The 21717-nt window shown below is 45.9% G+C and overlaps 3 protein-coding genes across 3 annotated transcripts in view; 2 read left to right on the top strand and 1 right to left on the bottom strand.

The window, feature by feature from the left end:
* Positions 1-21717, top strand: part of ART1 (ADP-ribosyltransferase 1) — a 122424-nt gene that overhangs the window by 95429 nt on the left and 5278 nt on the right. The gene's annotated exons all lie outside the window — the stretch shown is intronic.
* LOC309369239 (uncharacterized protein) overlaps positions 1-21717 on the top strand; it is a 109540-nt gene that overhangs the window by 65212 nt on the left and 22611 nt on the right. The window lies entirely within an intron of this gene.
* Positions 1-21717, bottom strand: part of LOC309369108 (uncharacterized protein) — a 91057-nt gene that overhangs the window by 10144 nt on the left and 59196 nt on the right. Inside the window, exons 2-3 of the mRNA XM_081909786.1 lie at positions 416-908; positions 138-219 (exon numbers count right to left, since the gene is read on the bottom strand). Coding sequence (XP_081765912.1) covers positions 138-219; positions 416-817 — 484 coding nt within the window. The 5' untranslated portion in view covers positions 818-908. The remainder of the gene's footprint in view (positions 1-137; positions 220-415; positions 909-21717) is intronic.

Raw genomic sequence — 21717 nt, forward strand, 5'->3', positions numbered from 1 at the left:
GTGCAGAAATACATCTCACCTCTTCTGGACCCTTGTTCCCAACTGTTTCCCTCCAAAACAAGATGAAAATAACCCTCAGATGAGTTGGGAAACCAAGAGAATGAGACCAGATAGAGAAAAGCCACCTTCCTCCTTACCCAGTGGCCTCTCTCTGGTGTCCAACGGAGGCCTCTCTGCCTCACAGGAATCCAGGTCCATTTCTGCAAAGAGATCCTTTCCCTGAGAAAGAAACAAGGATTTAAAACAGAGAATGGTGAGAAATACTAGAAAGAGAATGACAAAGACTTGAAGGGTGTGAGATCTCATTCCATGGATGCTTTCCCAGAAAAAGGATGGGCCATCGGCAGACCATTATGGGATGTTCTCTGTCCTGTTTGGAGCCCCTTGGGAGTATCCAGAGGAAAGTCTTTCTCACCTGCTTTCTCTCCTCTGCCTGACTCAGGAGGAAACCTTCGGCCAGGGCCACCGCCTGGGAACTGGTCTCCACTCCACATTCCCTCACCCAGCTCTCCATCTCCGGGGGAAGGACAGCCAGGAACTGCTCCAAGATCACCAGGTCCAGCATCTCAGCTTTCGTGTGCCTTTCTGGCTTCAGCCACTGATGGTCAAGGTGGTAGAGTCGGCTGCAAACCTCTCGCGGTCCTTTGGCCTCCTGGCAGCAGAACTGCCTCAACTGCCAGGTCCGCCCCTCTGAGTGGAGGGTGTCCTCCTCACCCAGAATCTTCTGCACTGGGTTTTGCCAGAACCCCCCACTGCTCCCAGTTTGGTTGGCATGGCCTCTTCCTGTTCCAGGGCCAGCTGTGTCTCGCACATACATCTGTGCTCTCAGGAAGCCTCTAAGAGATTGGAAGGAACCCTTTGGTCTTCTGCCAAGTTCTGCCCGTCTAAATGAGAAGCTCTAGCAAATCCTACAAAGCAAATACATTGTTCTGTTACAGAATTTGTAGGACAGGAAGGGAAATGGTTCCCTGAGCAAGCATGGATGATTCCTGCTGGGAACCAGGGCTGGACTTCACCGCATCCCAGACCATGAGATATCTTTTTGAAAAGAAACAGGAGGAAGAGGAGAAGAAATAAGTCTCTAGCCTTCAAGCAATGCAGAATGTGGAGGCAACTGAAGGGATTTCTGTCAGATTAATCAACCTGGTTTCTGCTGCCTTCCAGTCAATGCAAGGAGTCAGAACCGACTGACAAGGGACATTTATCACATTTGTATCTTGTGCTAAATGGATGCTTTTCTCTAGTGGGGGTCCTGACCTGGGGGTCCTCAGGAGTTGCTCCCCACCCCCACCCCACCTCCACTCCCTGCTTCTGTCTCCTTTTCTGCACTCTCTGCCACTGTCTCTTTTTCTCTCTTCTGAGGGCCAGGAATGTATCTGGCCAACCCCCAGAGGGCCATGTGGGCGGGGCCAAAGACATCTCCCTTGATTTTTTTATTTTTGTTGTTGTTGTTCTGTTGGATAGCTTAACACAAACTGGTCCCCAATGCAGCAGCCAGACTATGGGCTGGGATCCCTCTCTTTATTCCTGGCCTCTCTTTCCTACTTTTCCTCCCTCCCTCCACGTTGTTTTTTTTTTGGGGGGGGGGACTAGTCCACCTCCCCGTCCAGCTTTGGAAAACCATTTGCAGATGTTTCCTCTGTTGTGCAATGAGGCTGAGCGATGTCACACAGAGTTAAAGTCCCAGGGACTCCTTTGTTTTAAAAAGGGAGATTTCGTGGAAGTCAGGGATCCTCTGATCTGCAGGAAGGAGAGCGTGGCAGCCCTGGCCCCTCCCTGGCAGGACCCTCTCCTCCTCCCTGACTTGGGGTCCCCCCCCCCTGCAGGAGCAGATCAGGCCCCCCCCGGCACCCTCCCCTGCTGCAGCCCTGGGACCCCCCGTCCCCCCACTGCACCCTCTGGGGGGGGAGAGAGGAGACACACCAGATCCCAGGAAGGGGCAGCGAATCAGCTCTTGTAGGAGAGACCCCAAAGCAGGAAAGGACTGGGGAGGGAGGGGCCTTGGCTCTGGAGGACCAGCCCCCCTTGCTTCCTGTCCTCTCTAGGAAGGCAGCTCACTTCCCTTTAACCCTTGCAAAGCCGAGTCCCTCCAGCTCAGCCCTCTCTCCCTTGGCAGAACCTCATATTCTTATTATTTGTTATTCATTTAGGGGGGCAGCTGCCCCTCCCCTGGCTCCGCCCATGCCCAGATATCCTTTTGGGGGTGAGGCTCCTGGCTGGACTCTGAGCATCTCCCTCCCTTGGCCAGAAACCAGAGGAAGAGCCTGCAGGGAAAAGGGCTTTGCAGGAGGCAAGGAAGCTCCTCCTGGAATTCAGGAGTGGAGAGAGAGGAGGGGATCCCAGGGTCATCTAGTCCAACCCGAAGCAAGAGGGGCCGGGTCTAGTTCCCGAAACAGGCAGCCCTGATGGGCAGGGTATAAATAATATATTATTATTATTATTATTATTATTATTATTATTATTATTATTATTATTATTATCACTACTACTACAATCCCTAGCTATGCAGGAATCTCAGCTAAAGCATTTGTTGTGTATTGAGTCAAAGGATTTTATATCTGTGTTATTATTGTCTGTATTTGCATTAGGGTAAAGTGACTGCCTTTTGGTTCCAGAGGGTACAGCTACTATTTTTTTTTTTTTTATAATCATTTTTATTAAGTTTATGAAATACAGAAAAAAAATAGAAAATAGAAGAGTAGAAAACAGATAACAGAAAAAGAATAAAAGTTCAAATTTCCATATTCTTTTTTTCAGCAAATCTAACAGACTTCCCCACATCTCCCAGACCCTGCATTCTTTGTATTGCAAAACATCAGCAGTTTGTTAACTTATTTCACGAACTTATTGTATCTTTCGTTTTATCGTGTTACCAATTTTCAGAGTATTATGTCCCAATTGCCATGTATTTCAAATTAACCACAATAAAGTTATTTCATGATTTCACCTCCAACTTCTTGTACCTTAGTTTTCATTTCATTACTTACAATTGCTAAGGCTAGCATTTCCTAAAGAGTGCAATTTCTTAACATTCATGCAGCTTATAATGTTTTTGCAAATAGTCTTTAAATTTTTCCCAGTCCTCCTCCATTGTTTCTTCTCCCAAGTCTCGGATTCTGCCAGTCATTTCGGCCAATTCCATATAGTCCATCAACTGCGTCTGCCATTCTTCCAGCGTGGATAAATCTTGTGTCTTCCAATACTTTGCGATCAGAATTCTTGCTACTGTGGTAGCATACATAAAGAAAGTTCTATCTTTCTTTAACACTTTCTGGTCTACCATGCCCAGAAGGAAGGCCTCCGGTTTCTTGGGTAAGGTATACCTAAATACCTTTTTTAACTCATTGTAAATTATCTCCCAGAAGGCCTTCACTTTGGGGCAAGTCCACCAGAGGTGAAAGAATGTCCCTTCCGCCTCTTTGCATTTCCAACATTTATTATCAGACAGGTGATATATCTTAGCAAGCTTGACTGGGGTCATGTACCACTGGTATACCATTTTCATAATATTTTCCTTCAAGGCAGTACATGCCGTGAACTTCATTCCGGTGTTCCATAACCTTTCCCAGTCTTCAAACATAATGTTATGCCCAATATCCTGCGCCCACTTTATCATGGCGGATTTAACTGTCTCATCTTGTGTATTCCATTTAAGCAGCAAGTTATACATTCTCGAAAGTAATTTATCTTTTGGTTCTAACAGTTCTGTCTCTAGTTTCGATTTTTCCACCTGGAACCCGACTTTTTTATCCATTTTAAAAACCTCCTGAATTTGAGCGTAATGCAACCAATCTCGCACCTTGTTTTTAAGTTTTTCCAAGCTCTGCAACCTCCAATTGTCTCCAATTTTTTCAATTATTTCCCAATATTTTGGCCAGTAGGCCTCCATGTTAGGTCTCTTACGTGCCTTGGCCTCCACCGGTGAGAGCCACCTCGGAGTTTTACTCTCCAATAAGTCTTTATATGTTGTCCAGACCATGAAAATTGCTCTTCTGACAATATGGTTTTTAAACAATTTATGAACTTTAACCTTGTCATACCACAAATATGCATGCCACCCAAAAGTATTATCGAACCTTTCCAGATCTAGGACATCAGTGTTCTCCAGCAAAATCCAGTCTTTCAACCAGCAGAAGGTTGCAGATTCATAATATAACCTCAGGTCTGGCAGGGCAAACCCCCCTCTTTCTTTCGCATCCGTTAGTATTTTAAACTTTATTCGGGGCTTTTTGCCCTGCCAGACGAACTTAGAAATATCCTTCTGCCATTTTCCAAAACATTCCACCTTGTCCACAATCTGTAGGGCCTGAAACAAAAATAACATTTTCGGCAATACATTCATCTTTATGGCTGCTATTCGGCCCAACAAGGAAAGTTTTAATCTTGACCAAGTTTCTAAATCTTTCTTAATTTCTGACCAACATTTCTCATAGTTATCTTTAAACAAATTCAAATTTTTGGAGGTCAGATACACCCCTAGGTATTTCACTTTTTTAACCACATTTAATTCTGTCTCTTTCAGGAACTCATCTGTTTCTGTAGATGTCAAATTTTTTGCTAAGACCTTGGTTTTTTGCTTATTCAACTTGAATCCCGCCACCCGACCAAAGTCTGAAATTAATTCTAAAACTCTTTTAGTGCTAGAGACTGGCTCTTGTAGTGTTAATACCAGGTCATCTGCAAATGCTTTCAGTTTATATTGTTTCACTCCGACCTCAATTCCTTGTACCAACCGGTCCTTTCTAATCATGTTCAATAGCACCTCCAGAACTGAAATAAACAATAGAGGGGATAGGGGGCACCCCTGTCGTGTCCCTTTTTCAATTTTAAACTCCTCTGACACCACATTGTTTACTATCAATTTAGCTTTTTGTTCTGAATAGATTGCTTCTATTCCATTTTCAAACCCCCGCCCCACTCCCATCCCTTCCAAATTTTTCTTCATGAACATCCAGGAAATGTTGTCAAAGGCTTTCTCCGCATCAATAAAAATTAACACCGCTCTAGTGTTAAGATTTGTTTGTAAAAGTTCCAAAATGTCAATGATGTTTCTTGTGTTGTCAAAAAGATGCCTACCAGGGAGAAAGCCCGCCTGGTCCTTATGGATCACTTCATTTAGCACTTTTTTAAACCTACTTGCCAAAATATCCGCAAAAATTTTGTAATCCACATTTAGGAGTGAGATGGGGCGGTAGTTCTTAAGTTGAGTCTTTTCAGTTTCTAGTTTAGGTATCAATGTGATGAAAGCTTCTTTCCACGTTTCCGGTGCCTTCTTCCCCTCCATGATCTGGTTACAAACCTCCATCAAGGGTTGCAACAGATAGTCCTTCAAAACCTTATAATATTTGGAGGTAAGTCCATCGGGACCTGGAGATTTGCCTAGTTGAAGGTTCTGAATGGCACTTTCAATTTCCTGCCGTGTAATTTTACCATTCAGGATTGTTCTCATTTCCTGGGGTATTTTTTGTAGTCCATTGGTTTTGACGAATTGAACCACTTCAGATTCTTTCTGCGGCCCTTGTGTATAAAGTTCTTTGAAGTATCTCTGGAAACACTTCCTAATTTCCTCGGGTTTCTGAACAGTTCTCCCTTCAATCTCTAGATTTGTAACAGTGTTTAGTTTTTGTCTCTTCTTTAACTGCCATGCTAGCAGTTTCCCACACTTATTTGCTGATTCAAAAAATCTTTGTTTCATTTGTTTAATTTTCCATTCCACCTCTTGATTTATCAATTTCGAATATTGTGCTTGGAAAAATTTCACTTCTCTCAGCACTTCCTTCGACTTGGGCCTAGATCTTAATTTTTTCTCTCCTTGTCTTATTTTCTCCAATATCTTCTCTTTCTTTTCATTCCAGAGTCTTTTCTTAATCGTATTTTGTTGTATTAGAAACCCTCTCATTACTGCTTTACTTGCGTCCCAGATTGTTCTTTTTTCCACCGTAGTGTTTAAATTTATCTCAAAGTAGTCCTTTAAAGCTTTTTGGGCCTTCTTTACAATCTCCTGATCTCTTAATAAAGTGTCATTCATTTTCCATCTGAAGGATCCGGTTGTGTTTAGTCTTAGTTCCACTTTCAGTGCATTATGGTCGGAGCAGGTTCTTGGGCAGATTTCCACTTTTCTAGTCTTAGGTGCCAGTCCTCTGGTTGTCCATATTTGGTCGATTCGTGTCCATGACAGATGAGCTTCAGAAAAGAAAGTTCCTTCTTTTCCTAGGGGGTTCTTAATCCTCCATATGTCAATCAAGTCCATATTGTCAGTCATTTCAAAAAAAGTTTTAGGTAGTCTGCCATCTTTCGATATGTTTGCACTTTGCGACTTATCCATGTTCACGGACACAACTCCATTCATGTCTCCCAACATAATAATATTATTGTAGTCTAAATAGTTCAGCATAATCTCATGCAACTTCCTGAAAAATTCTGATTTTCCTTCATTTGGGGCATATATTCCTAATATCAAGAATTTTTCTCCCTGTGTCTGAATTTCAATCGCCAAAATTCTGCCTTGTTCATCCTTGAATAAAAATTTCGGTGACAGGCTCTCCTTTGCATATATCACCACTCCTCTTTTCTTAACTGTATCCGAAGAGATAAATTCTTGGCCTAGTCTTTTGTTAATTAGCACTTTTCTGTGGAGCCTTGTCACATGTGTTTCTTGCAAACAAATAATGTCCAATTGTTCTTTTTTCAAAATGTGAAATACTTTTCTTCTTTTTTCCGGAGAATTTCCGCCATTTATGTTCCAACTAAGCAGCTGCAGAGACATCCTGGATTAATTCGTAGGTCTTACAGTAGGGTATCTTGGTTTCCCTCCGAATCCGGAGGTGGTAATGCTGGTCCAGACCCAGACGGTGTAGATCCTGGAGGTGGTCCCGGTGGTGGTGGTGGCCAAGAAGCTGCAGCTCCTTTTTGGAGGTTCTCCTCGTGGTCATATAGGAACTTCTGCTGGTCCTCGGGTGTTTTAATTCTTGTTTTCCTTCCTTTGTAGGTGAAAGATAGCCCTTGCGGAAACTCCCACCTATAAGGAATTGCGTTGTATCTCAGCAATTTAGTCAGGTCTATATAGGAAGCTCTAAGATCCAAAAGCTGTTTGGGTATATCTCTGTAGATTTCAACCTTTTTACCTTGTATCTCCAAAGGTTTTTTAAAATGTAGGCCTAGTATCTTGTCTCTTTCTTCTCTTGATCTCAAAATAATCAAACAGTCTCTGGATTTGTCTTTCTTTACCAATCTTCCCAGTCTGAATGCCGTCACAATTTTGAAGTCCTTATCCTCTTCTATTCCCCAAGTTTTAGAGAATAAAAGTGTCAAGAATCCACTCAAGTTGTTTTGTTCCAATTCTGGAATGGCCCTCAGCCTGAGGTTATTCTCCCTATTTTTCAGTTCAACCATTGACAGATAGGCCTGTTGCTCCCCTACCTGTCTTTGCAGAGGCTTTACTTCCCCCTTAATCTCATCAACCTTCTTGTTCGCTTGCTCTGCCTTTTGATTGGCTTCCACAGCTAATTTGTAATTCTCAGCCGTTGCTCCTTGCAATTTCTCAATTGCCTGAGTATGCTGGGAAACCTGATCAGATAATTTACTAATAGAGGATGTAGCTTGGTCGATTTTTGTTGATTGATTGTCCACTTTTTGATTTAAAATTGCCAGTTGTTCCAGAATTTGTTTCAAAACTGTTTCAGATCCTCCTGTTGCCATATATTCTTCGGCAGGCTGTTCAACTTCCCTCTCCTGTACTGTCAGCACAGTTGGGACAGATGATCTGCGTTGATGAGTTAAAGTTGTTTGAACAAGTTGTGCAGCTTGTTTTGCCTGTGCCTTAGCTTTGGCTGCTCTTGTTTTCCCTATGCCGCTCATTCCACATCTGTCTCTGTTCAAGGTCAACCTGTCTTTTGTTCCGTGAGAAAGACAGGTCCAGAGTATAAACAATTAAACCTCAGAAAGTCCAAATAAAATGTAGTTCCCAGGCCTCTATGTCTCCACAATCCTCTAGGGGGAGTATCTCAAAGTTGCAAGGAAGGAAAACTTTTTTCCGCCATTAAAGTTCCTATATTCCCATGTTAAGTCCTTGTAGTTCCAAAATACAAAAGGAAGGTTCCCAAGGCTTTCTATTTCTTGAAGGAAAAGCCACAAGGTGTCAAGAAAGGTGCCCGCAACAGTGTTTAAACGTTAGTATCTCAATGCCTGCAACAGTTTAAACTCTAATAACTGTATCCGCAGTTTGACAGTTCTCTTGTGCGCTGGCAGCCCGACGACTTGATTATCCCTTTTAAACCCAAAAAGTTTAAGAATAGAAGGAAAGTTCCAAAGGTAAATTCCACGAACTTAACGGAGATTTCCCTTTTATCTTTTAAGTATAAAGTCAAAGTCAATGCACAATAGTTCCACTTTAGCGGTCCCTTTTAAGCGCCTCAGCACTCTTCGGAGCCCTTGCTTTGATCTGATTAGCAAGATCGGGAGACGGACTTCCTGTTACTCGCCTCCCGTTTTCGGCCAAATTCATCAAAAATAGTTCAGTATTTAGCACCCCTTACTCACGGGTATGTTGTTGCCAATTCGATGTTTCAAGAAGAAAGGTCGGCGCTCATCGGCAGCAGCCGCGCGGCTTTGCATCCACGAAAAGAGCGATGAACTCACAGCGCCGCCCCCCTTTCACGTTCCGGAGCCCCTTACGGGGTTCCTTTTGCGTTTCTGGGGGAGCTTCAGGCGCCCGCCGAGTCCCACGGCCGCAGGCTCGCTCTGCCTGTGGTTTTTCTTAATGGGTCTCCACTTTGCCGCAGCGGACGACCCTTTTTCGCGGAGCCCCTCTTCACAGAGTAAAGAGGACCGCCATTGCCGTTTCGCACTGCCTCCGGAAGTCCAGAGGGTACAGCTACTATTGGTTCATTTAAGCTGCTGTATTTGGATCCTCTGTCTTATTGGTTGCCTCCAAAAGGCAGGACTGTGATTGCCTGATATTGTTCCCTCCAAAATGTATCCTTTCTAGCTTGTTCCCTGTCCCTATAAATGTAGCTCTCCCCTCCTCAAGTCTCAGTCTTGTTGCTTTAATAAAGAAGTGTTACTACAGAACTGTCTCCAGCATATTATGTCAAGAGAGCTGAAATCACAAACCCCACATCACAACAGCATCCATGGCAGATGGCCGTCTGATCTCTGCTTAGAAACCTCCAAGGAAGGAGAGTCCACCACCTCCCAAGGGAAACCTTTCCCCTGCCCAACTGCTCTTAGATGTCCCTCAAGGCAGCGGGTACTGAATTTTAGCTCCAAGGATAGAATCATAGAATCATAGAGTTGGAAGAGACCACAAGGGCCATGGAGTCTAACCCCCTGCCAAGCAGGATACACCATCAGAGCACTCCTGACATATGGTTGTCAAGCCTCTGCTTAAAGACCTCCAAAGAAGGAGACTCCACCACACTCCTTGGCAGCAAATTCCACTGTCAAACAGCTCTTACTGTCAGGAAGTTCTTCCTAATGATTAGGTGGAATTTTCTTTCTTGTAGTTTGGAACCATTGCTCCGTGTCCGCTTCTCTGGAGCAGCAGAAAACAACCTTTCTCCCTCCTCTATGTGACATCCTTTTATATATTTGAACATGGCTATCATATCACCCCTTAACCTCCTTTTCTCCAGGCTTCTCCTTTCTTGTCTGGTCTGTTTCTCTGAAATAGATTGTATCCCTCCATTATTACATTCCAATCATGGGACTTATCCCACCAGGTTTCAGTGATGCCTATTATGTCATATTTAGTTTGCTGTACCAAGAGCTCAAGCTCATCTTGTTTATTTCCCATGCTTTGCGCATTAGTGTACAGACATTGAAGTCCATTAATCAATCCCCCGTGTCTCTTATTTAAGGATTTTTTCCTCCCACCACTAGGTCTGCGTGCTGTTTGCTCCATTTGGTCTATGACATTTGGATGATCATCTTCATCAATTGATAGACTCCTACCTTCAGGAGCACTGTCTCCCCCACATTAGTCAGTTTAAAGCCCTCCTGATGAGGTTTCTGAGATTTTTGGCAAAAAACATTCCTCCCAACCGTTGTGAGGTGCAGCCCATCGCTTGCCAGAAGTCCATCTTCAAGAAACTGCAGTCCGTGAGAAAAAAATCCTTAAATAAGAGACACGGGGGAACGATTAATGGACTTCAATGTCTGTACACTAATGCACAAAGCATGGTGTCAGAGCTGCCCAAGGTCCCAGCTCACAAAGGACCAACGCCAGTTCTTATTATATACAAAAGTCTTTATTGAAGTTCAGTTTCGATTTCAAAGCCGCGGCGCGCAGCTCTACGTCTCAATTCTAGACCGCTGCTGCTTTGGGAGTCCCCGCTGGCCCCTTGCTTCTGGTGTGTCCCCCCTGGGACCCCCCTTGCCCTGGCCATCGGCGCCCCCCTCTGGGAATCTTCTGAATCGCTGGAGAAGCTCATGGAATCTCTCGGGTCACTGTCATACTCCCCTACGCTGCCCTCAGATTCTTCCCCTTCGTTCTCCGTTTCCTCTCTTCCCTCTGCCTCTGCTCCTGAGCCCCTGACATCCACCCCCCGAAGCCCCCCTTCCCCCTCCCCCTCTTCGGGTGCGGGTTCCGGGTGCTCCAGTGCTGTGGGGGTGAGTGTGGGATACAGTTCTCCCCCCCGGTGTGCAGCCGGCCGGCTGAGTCCGGCCAGTCCGTAATGGGCTCGTCGACGTCGATCTCCTCTGCTTCCATCTCTCTGCAGCTGTGCTCGAACCCAGGATCCTCCCCCAACACGTCCGTCTCTCCCCCCGTTACCTTGGGGACTGCTGCCTGTAAAGGCCCCCTCAGCAGTTCCCTTCTCCACCCCACCTCCGGTTGGTCGTCCCACCAATAAGAGCGGTCTGTGACAGACCCCGAGAGTGATCCCTCCGGGGAGCTTGTTTCTGGCGCCGTTTCCTCAGCTGATGAGAACCCCTGGAACGTGCTGGCTGAAAGTGTGGGTGTGAAAAGATATTCGTTGAAATAATCTGCCGGCATAGGTCTGTGTGGGAAGAGTGCATGGAACTCGTCTTTGAGGTAGTGCTCCTCCACGGCATAGTACGGCACCCACCTGTTGGCACTGGCCGGGGTACCTTCCCTGGCGAGGAGATATTCAACCCCCTCCTCCCCCCATCTTGAGTCCAAAATCTCCGTGACTTCGTTGAGTGGTGCCACTCTCGGCGACCCCCCCTCTGTTGGCGATTTGCAGGGTGGGTCTGGTGCGTTCCCTGACGCCTGAAACCTGTGGGGTTCCTTGTAGGGTGTGAGCACTGACCTATGAAAGACCGGGTGCATTCTGGAGCCCTCCGGGAATGTCAACCGGAGGGCTATCGGATTGATTTGTGCCTCGACTTGGTAAGGCCCTAGCTGCTTGTGTCTGAGCTTCTTCTTAGCTAACGTCCTGGCCGGCACTGCCTGGGCTGCTAACCAGACCCAGTCCCCCACCTGGATGTCTTCCCCGACTCTCCTGTGCCTGTCTGCCTGCACTTTGTATGCGTGTTTTGCTAGTTCTAAATGCCTTCGGAGTTGCTCATGGACCTCCCGTAATTCCGCTGCCCAGGCCTCTGCTGCCTGTGTCTCCCCCTCCCCCACTTTCTCTAATCCCGGGAAGGTTCTGGGATGCCGCCCATTGTTGGCGAAGAACGGTGTCACCCCCGTGGACACGTGCTTCGTGTTGTTGTAGGCAAACTCGGCCAGCAGTAGGTAATCCACCCAGGTCGAGGGCTGTTGATCCGCGTAGCATCGCAGGTACTGCTGCATGATGGCGTTGACCCTCTCCGCTTGTCCGTTGGTCTGCGGGTGTCGTGCCGACGCTAAGTTGATCTTGACGTTCAGGATGCCCAGCAGCTTCTGCCAGAAGCTCGAGATAAATTGGCGACCCCGGTCGGACAGGATGGACTGCGGTAAGCCGTGAACCTTGAACACGTGGTCTATGAACAGCTTGGCGGTCTGTTCCGCTGTGGCCACCTTCGCGCAAGGAATGAAATGCGCCATCTTGGTGAACATGTCTACGACCACGAGTACCGCTGTCTTGCCTCGCGAGCTGGGCAGATCTGTGACAAAGTCCAGGGCCACTTTCTCCCATGGTTCGAGCGGCGTCTGTAGCGGTTCCAGCAGCCCCACCGGCAGCCTGTGTACTGGCTTGGCCCTTTGGCATGTGTCACACCTAGTGACGTAATCCGCGACTTCTCCTCTCATCTTGCGCCACCAAAAGTCTCTGGCTACTAATTCCGCCGTCTTGTCCTTGCCGAAGTGCCCGGCGCTGGGCGCGTCGTGTAACTGCTGCAGCACTTTCGCGCGGAGGTCGTCTCCCGGCACGTAGAGGGCCCCTTTGCGGATGAGCAGTCCGTCGCGTATCTGGAACTCGTCGTCCTTCGCTGTGCCTCTTTGCACCTCCTCCATCTTGGATTGTGCGAACAAATCCGTCTGCAGCACGCGACGTACCGCGTCCAGATCCACGGTAGCTGAAGCGCACGCCCACGCCTTCGGTGTGAAAATGTGTTTGCTGCTACCGGTGCCGCTTCCTCGAGATACTGCGGCTTCCTGGATAGCGCATCCGCCATGACGTTGTTGTCTCCCAGGATGTATTCTATCTGCAAAGAACTCCGCCCAGCGGATGTGTCTCTGGTTCAGGAACCGCGCCGTGCGCCAGTACTCCAGGTTCTTATGATCCGTGCGGACCTGCACCGTGTGTTTGGCTCCGATGAGGAAGTGCCGCCACGCCTTGAAGGCTGCATGGATGGCCAGCAACTCCCTGTCCCAGATGGTGTAATTCTGTTCCGACTTGCTGAGTTTCCTGGAGTAGAATGCGCATGGCCTCCAGTCCCCTTGCGGATCTTGCTGCAACAGGACTGCCCCCACCGCTCTGTCCGAGGCGTCCGTTTCCACCCTCATTGGTCTGCTGGGGTTGACGTGTAGCAGCTGTTCTTCGGACGCGAAGAGACGCTTGAGTCTCTGAAAGGACTGCTCTGCCTGGTCCGTCCAGGTGAACTTCTTCTTCTTAGAGCTGAGGGTGTCCGTGATGGCCGCCGTCTCCATCGCGAACCCCTTGATGAACTTGCGATAAAAGTTGGCGAAGCCGACGAACTTCTGGATCTCCTTCCGATTGCGCGGGCTCTTCCAGTCCAACACCGAGCGGACCTTGGTGCTGTCCATGGCGAGTCCCTTGTCGGACAGCTTGTAGCCCAGGAAATCCACCTCCGTCATGTCGAACTGGCACTTCTCCAGTTTGGCGTAAAGTCTGTGCTCCCGTAGCCTCTGCAGGACCTCCTTGACGTCTCTCTCGTGAGCCTCTTGCGATTCCGAGAAGATCAGGATGTCGTCCAGGAAGCAGACGCACTTCTTGTAGAGGAGTCCCGCTAGCACATGGTGCATGAAGGCTTGAAAACAATGGGAGCCATTTTGTAAACCAAACGGCATAACTCGATATTCATAGGTGCCTAAAGGCGTAAACATGGCCGTCTTCCACTCGTTGCCCTCCCGCATGCGTATAAGGTTGTACACCCCTCGAAGATCCAACTTGGTGAAGATGCCTCCCTTCCTCACCGTCGTGAGCAGGTCGTCGATCTTGGGCATGGGGAATGCCGTGGGCTTTGTCCTGGAATTGATGATCCGGTAATCAACTACCAACCTCCGTTGGGGCGCGTCTTTTTTCTTCACGAAAAACACGGGACTGCCCCCACTGCTTTGGACTCTTGGATGAATCCTCGCTTCAAGTTGTGATCTATGAACTCCCTGAGTTTTTGCAGTTCATCTTCAGACATGGAATACAGTTTCCCAGTCGGCAGCGTCGCCCCCGGCAGGAGGTCAATCTTGCAGTCGTAGGGCCTGTGGGGAGGCAGCTTGTCCGCTTCCTTCTCGCAGAACACCTCCAAAAACGCCTTGTACTTGTTGGGTACCGCTTGCACCATGCCTAAGCGTAGCCGTGGGTCATCCTCTGGCCCCTCATCTTCCTGGCTGGTCAGGATGCAGTGTTCCGTGTAGTAGGAGGAGCAGAAGGTCAATTGACGCTGATACCATGCTAATGCCGGGCTGTGCCTGTCCAGCCAACTCATGCCCAATACTATGGGCGTGTCCGACAGGTGGGTGACGTTGAAGCTGATGACTTCGCGGTGATTTCCAATTTGCATCACCATTGGCGGTGTTTGCTGTACCACCTGTCCGCCCCCCTCTGGGAATCTTCTGAATCGCTGGAAAAGCTCATGGAATCTCTCGGGTCACTGTCATACTCCCCTACGCTGCCCTCAGATTCTTCCCCTTCGCTCTCCGTTTCCTCTCTTCCCTGTGCCTCAGCTCCTGAGCCCCTGACACATGGGAAATAAACAAGATGAGCTTGAGCTCTTGGTACAGCAAACTAAATATGACATAATAGGCATCACTGAAACCTGGTGGGATAACAGATGGCCAAGCATGCAAAAGGAAGGGAGATAGTAGTAACGGGGGACTTCAATTACCCGGATATTTGTCAAACTCAGCCAAGAGCATAAGGTCAAACAGATTCCTCAGTGGCCTTGCAGACAACTTCATTGTCCAGAAAGTGGGAGAAGCAACAAGAGGAACAGCCATTTTAGATCTGGTCCTAACCAACGTTGATGACCTGGTTAATGGGGTAGAAGTGGAAGGATCATTAGGCACGAGTGATCATGCTCTTCTGAAGTTTACTATACAGCGGAAAGGAGCAGCCAAGCATACTAGGACTCAATTTCTTGACTTTAAGAAAGCCGACTTCATAAAACTTAGGGAAGTGCTGGGTGAGATCCCATGGAAAGTAATACTAAAAGGAAAGGGAGTTCATGATGGCTGGGAGTTTGTTAAGAGGGAGATAGTAAAAGCACAACTTCAGGCAATGCCAATGAGACGGAAACATGGAAGGTGCCTAAAGAAGCCAGGGTGGCTATCTAAAGAACTTTTAACTGAGTTAAGATTTTAAAAGGGTGTGTACAAAAAATGGAAAAGGGGGGAAACCACCAAAGAGGAATTCAAACAAATAGCCAGCACGTGTAGACACAGAAAGGGCTGAACAGAAAGGACACAGAAAGGGCTGAACTCCTCAATGCCTTCTTTGCCTCAGTCTTCTCCGATAAAGAAAACAATGCCCGACCTGAAGAATTTGGAGCAAATGATTCAGCAGAGGAAACACAGCCCAGAATAACTAAGGAGATAGTACAAGAATACTTGGCTAGTCTAGATGTATTCAAGTCTCCAGGGCCAGATGAACTGCATCCAAGAGTATTAAAAGAACTGGCAGATGTGATCTCAGAACCACTGGCAGTCATCTTTGAGAATTCCTGGAGAACAGGCGAAGTCCCGGCAGACTGGAGGAGGGCAAATGTTGTCCCTATTTTCAAAAAGGGGAAAAGAGAGGACCCAAATAATTACCGCCCAGTCAGTCTGACATCAATACCAGGGAAGATTCTGGAGCAGATCATTAAGCAAACAGTCTGTGAGCACCTAGAAAGGAATACTGTGATCACCAATAGTCAGCATGAATTTCTGAAAAATGTCATGTCAGACTAACCTGATCCACATTTAAAAGGGAGATGGGGCGGTAGTTCTTCAGTTGTGTCTTTTCAGTTTCTGATTTTGGTATCAACGTGATAAAAGCTTCCTTCCACGATTCCGGCGCCTTCTTTCCCTCCAAAATTTCATTGCTGACCTCCATCAAAGGTTGAATCAAATAGTCACTCATTGTCTTGTAATACTTGGAGGTCAGACCATCTGGTCCTGGAGATTTGCCCAGCTACATGTTCTGAATGGCAAGTTCAATTTCTTGTCGTGTTATTTGACTATTCAGGAGTAGTCTATTTTCTTGTGTAAATTTTTTAAAACTATGTTTTTTCAAGAATTGTACAATCTCAACTTCATTTTGCGGCCCTTGAGTATATAGTTTCTTGAAATATTTCTGGAAGGATTTTCTAATTTCCACCGGGTTCTGAATATTTCTTCCTTCAATTTCTAGATTTGTTACTATATTCAACTTTTGTCTCTTCTTCAACTGCCAAGCCAGCAGTTTCCCACATTTATTTGCCGATTCAAATGTTTTTTGTTTCATTAGCTTAATCTTCCATTCTATTTCCTGGTTTATCAGTTTAGAATATTGTGCCTGATAAAGTTTAATTTCTCTCAGAATCGGCTGTGACTTCGGATTTGCTCTTAACTTCTTCTCTAATTCTCTTATTTTCTCCAAAATCTTGTCTTTCTTTTCATTTTGTTTCCTTTTCTTAATGGCATTCTGTTGTATTAAGAACCCTCTCATCACGGCTTTACTTGCGTCCCAAATTGTTCTTTTTTCCACCGTTGTATTCAAATTTATTTCGAAATAGTCCTTCAAAGCTTTTTGGGCCTTTTTGATAATCTCCTGATCTCTAAATAAGTTGTCATTCATCTTCCATCGAAAGGAACCGGTTGGGAGCAGTGTCAAATCCATTTTCAAAACGTTATGGTCGGAGCAGGTCTTTGGGCAGATTTCCACTTTCCTAACCTTAGGTGCCAGACCTCTAGTAATCCATATTTGGTCGATTCTTGTCCAAGTCAGGTGGGCTTCAGAGAAGAATGTTCCTTCCTTTCCCAAGGGGTTTCTCATTCTCCAAATGTCAATCCAGTCCATATTGTCTGTCATTTCAAAAAAGGTCTTTGGTAGTCTGCCATCTTTGGTAACCTTTTGACCTTGCGACTTATCCATGTTAGTTGATACAATCCCGTTCATATCTCCCATCATAATGATGTTATCAAAGTCCAGATACTCCAGCATGCTCTCATGCAACTTCTTGTAGAATTCCGATTTCCCTTCATTTGGTGCATAAATTCCTAATAACATAATTTTTTCTCCTTGATATTGTATTTCAACTGCCAAAATTCTGCCATGTTCATCTTTGAATAATAATTTAGGTGAAAGGCTCTCCTTTGCATATATCACCACCCCTCTCTTCTTTACTTTGTCTGAAGATATAAATTCCTGGCCAAGTCTTTTATTTACCAAAATTTTTCTATGGAGCCTAGTCACATGTGTTTCTTGCAAGCAAATAATGTCCAATTGTTCCTTTTTTAATATATGAAAGATTCTTTTCCTTTTCTCGGGAATGTTGCAGCCATTTATGTTCCAGCTCAGAAGTTGAAGAGACATCCTGTAGATATCTGGTTATTTTTCAGGGGGTGGTACTTTGTCCTCCGGGGGTGCCGGTTCCCTTGGTGCTCCAGGCTCCGGCAATGATCCAAGTCCTTTATGAAGGTCTTCTCCGTACTGGTTCAAGAATTTGTCTCTATCTTCCAATGTTCTAATTTTGATCTTCCTCCCTCTAAAAGTAAACGATAATCCTTGGGGAAATTGCCACCTAAAGATAATTGAGTTGCTCCTCAATAATTTTGCTAGTTCCGAATATTCTGATCTCAAATCCAACAGCTGTCTAGGGATATCCTTATAAAATTCAATTCTTTTGTCCAAAATGTCCAGTGGGGTTTTGTAGTGTAGGCCCAAGATTCTGTCCCTTTCCTCCTTTGATCTCACTGTAATCAAACAGTCTCTGGGCTTGTCTTTTCTTGTCAATCTTCCCAGCCTGAAGGCTGATGTGATCCTGAAGTCTTTTTCTTCCAGTTTCCACTGCACGGAAAATATTTTAGTCAGGAACTCAGCCAGTTTATCTTCTTCCACCTCGGGTACAGATCTTATCCTTAAATTGGTCTCCCTATTTTTCAGTTCAATCATCGAAAGGTAGGTCTGGTGTTCACCTACTTGTTTGTTGAGTGGTCTTACCTCTTTTTCCAACTGTCCTAGTCTTTGGTTAGTGTCTTCAGCCAATTTCCTGTTTTCCCCTGAGGCCTCCTCCAATTTTGCAATCGATTGAGTGTTCTGTGCCACTTGTCCAGTTATTCTATTTAGACATTCTGTGTTCTGATCTATTTTCGCAGTTTGCTCATCAGCTTTTTTGTCCAAAGATTCCACTCTCTTGTCCAGAGATTCCAATTTTTCATAGATTTTTTCTAAAATGGAAGAAGCTGATCCTGAGGCCATATCCTCCAGTTGTGGATCCTCTGTCTCTCCACCCCCTGCCTGTGGCAAGGAGGCAGCTTCTTCCTCAGAGTGCGAAAGAGGCACAGACGATCTACGTTGCTGTAAAGTTGAGGCCAGAGTTGTTTGTCTCGTTTTTGGTCTTTGTTCTTTTTGCTCTTTTTCCTTAGTCTCTTTTTTCTTTGCGCCACTCATTCCAAACTTATCTAATAGTCAAGGTCAGGCTGAGTTGTTCCCATGAGAAAAAGACGGCCCAGGTGCAGCACTTCGCCAGCAGGCCGAGAAATAGAAAGTAAAACAATATCCCTGTTGTTAAGTCCAAGAACCTCTAGGGGGAGTCTAAAATGTCTTTCAGGAGGAATTACCACAAAATAAAAGTTAAAGTCCCAAAAACCTTCAAATGTTAAATCTTTAGCAGAGTTGGTGTTATAAAAACACAATGTCTCAGAACAGTGCTTACTGGTACTTCAATTGATGTTATAAAGTAACCAAGTCCAAACCTCTCAAATTTTCCCAATTTATGTATCAAAATACTTGGGTCTGCAAGCTGATTGCTACTGTTGCCAGGCAGTTCCAGCCCTGGTTTCCTTTCATAAAATTGTAACTTCAGCAGAAGAAAGTTTCAAAATCCATGCTAGCACATAAATCCAATGCTTAAACTCCTTTTCTGGCTTTAAATACAGTTCAATAGATGCTCAGATCCAAACAGTAAAAAAGTTATTTACAGCCTCCACTCCTCCAGCTCTTTGCGTTCAAGTTCAATGGCAGCGGAAGACGGACTTCCTTTTTCTTTTCGTCCTCCGCTTTCCGCCAAATTCAATAGCTTTAGTCTCAAATTGGTCTCCAATTGATTAAAAGTCTCTGTTACTCACGGGTTGTTGTATTTTAAGTGCCAGATCCAGGAAGAAAGGTCGGCGCTCACCGGCAACGGCTTCGCGGCTTCTCTCCGCCGATTGCGGAACGACCCTCAGCGCCGCTGCCTCCTCCGCGATCCAGAGCCCCTTACGGGGTTCCTTCAACGTTTTGGGGGCAGCTTCTGGCGCCCGCCGGGTCCCAAGGCTGCAGGCTTCTGCCGCCTGCAGTTTTCCGATGTGGGTCTCCGCTTCGCCGTAGCGGACGACCCGTTTTCGGACGGAGCTCCCTTCCCAGTTAGGAAAGGGCAGCCATTACCCTTCGCGCCGCCTCCGGAAGTCTAACCTGATCTCGTTTTTTGACAGAATTACAAGCCTGGTAGATGAAGGGAATGCAGCGGATGTAGCCTACCTTGATTTCAGCAAGGCATTTGACAAGGTGCCCCATGATATTCTTGTAAAGAAACTGGTAAAATGTGGACTTGACTATGCTACCACTCAGTGGATTTGTAACTGGCTGACTGACTGAACCCAAAGGGTGCTCATCAATGGTTCCACTTCATCCTGGAGAGGAGTGACTAGTGGGGTGCCACAGGGTTCTGTCTTGGGCCCGGTCTTATTCAACATCTTTATCAACGACTTGGACGATGGACTCAAGTGCATCCTGATCAAATTTGCAGATGACACCAAACTGGGAGGGGTGGCTAACACCCCAGAGGACAGGATCACACTTCAAAATGACCTTGACAGATTAGAGAACTGGGCCAAAACAAACAAGATGAATTTTAACAGGGAGAAATGTAAAGTATTGCACTTGGGCAAAAAAAATGAGAGGCACAAATACGAGATGGGTGACACCTGGGTTGAGAGCAGTACATGTGAAAAGGATCTAGGAGTCTTGGTTGACCACAAACTTGACATGAGCCAACAGCGTGACGTGGCAGCTAAAAAAGCCAATGCAATTCTGGGCTGCATCAATAGGAGTATAGCATCTAGATCAAGGGAAGTAATAGTGCCACTGTATTCTGCTCTGGTCAGACCTCACCTGGAGTACTGTGTCCAGTTCTGGGCACCACAGTTCAAGAAGGACACTGACGAACTGGAACGTGTCCAGAGGAGGGCAACCAAAATGGTCAAAGGCCTGGAAACGATGCCTTATGAGGAACGGCTAAGTGAGCCGGGCATGTTTAGCCTGGAGAAGAGGAGGTTAAGGGGTGATATGATAGCCATGTTCAAATATATAAAAGGATGTCACATAGAGGAGGGAGAAAGGTTGTTTTCTGCTGCTCCAGAGAAGCGAACACGGAGCAATGGATCCAAACTACAAGAAAAAAGATTCCACCTAAACATTAGGAAGAACTTCCTGACAGTAAGAGCGTTCGACAGTGGAATTTGCTGCCAAGGAGTATGGTGGAGTCTCCTTCTTTGGAGGTCTTTAAGCAGAGGCTTGACAACCATATGTCAGGAATGCTCTGATGGTGTTTCCTGCTTGGCAGGCGATTGGACTCGATGGCCCTTGTGGTCTCTTCCAACTCTATGATTCTATGATACTATGATTCTATGATTCTATGTCTGGCTCAAGGCCAGCAACCACACTACCTGGGGTGTACGAGATATCCATATCTTTCTGGTATAATTCCTCTGTGTATTCTTGCCACCTCTTCTTGAAGTCTTCTGCTTCTGTTAGGTGCTTACCACTTTTGACCTTTATTATGGTAATCTTTGTACGAAATATTCCTTTCATATCTCCTACTTTCTTGAACAGATCTCTGGTTTTTCCCATTCTATTGTTTTCCTCTATTTCTCTGCATTGCTCATTTAAGAAGGCCTTCTTGTCTCTCCTCCTTTTTTTTGGAAATCTGCAGTCAATTTCCTGTCTCTTTCACTATCTCCCTCGCATTTTGCTTGCCTTCTCTCCCCCGCTATTTGTAAGGCCTCGTTGGACATCCACTTTGCTTTCTTGCATTTCCTTTTCATTGGGATGGTTTTCGTTGCTGCCTCCTGTATAATGTTACGAGCCTCCATCCATAGTTCTTCAGGCACTCTGTCCACCAAATCTAAATCCTTAAACCTGTTCCTCACTTCCACTGTGTATTCATAAGGGATTTGACTTAGATTGTATCTTACCGGCCCAGTGGTTTTTCCTACTTTCTTCAGTTTAAGCTTGAATTTTGCTATAAGAAGCTGATGATCTGAGCCACAGTCAGCTCCAGGTCTTGTTTTTGCTGACTGTATAGAGCTTCTCCATCTTTGGCTGCAGAGAATATAATCAATCTGATTTCGATGCTGCCCATCTGGTGATGTCCATGTGTAGAGTCGTCTCTTGTGTTGTTGGAAAAGCGTGTTTGTGATGACCAGCTTGTTCTCTTGACAGAACTCTATTAGCCTTTGCCCTGCTTCGTTTTGAACTCCAAGGCCAAACTTGCCAGTTGTTCCTTTTATCTCTTGATTCCCTACTTTAGCATTCCAATCCCCTATAATGAGAAGAACATCCTTCACTGGTGTCATTTCTAGAAGGTGTTGTAAGTCTTCATAGAATTGGTCAAGTTCAGTTTCTTCAGCACCAGTAGTTGGTGCGTAAACTTGGATTACTGTGATGTTAAAAGTGTTGAATTTGCAGAGTCCCGAGCACAGCGGAAGGATGAGCAGTACGTGCCACATACTTTACATTACTTTACTTTATTTACACTTCAATGCTAAGAGCTTACAAACAAGCATCTTGCCTCTGCGTGAGCAGAGAGGCTTCCTCTCTCCTCTGAAGCACAGAGAGAACTGGGAAAAACAGGAAACCAGTGTACGTCACATCCAGTCTCCTTTCCCGTGAGAAACTCCAACAGCAACTCTGACTGTGGAATGTAAACATTGTC

This window comes from Podarcis melisellensis (genome assembly GCF_964234715.1).
Source record: "Podarcis melisellensis genome assembly, chromosome: 4".
In the NCBI taxonomy this organism is placed as follows: Eukaryota; Metazoa; Chordata; class Lepidosauria; order Squamata; family Lacertidae; genus Podarcis; species Podarcis melisellensis.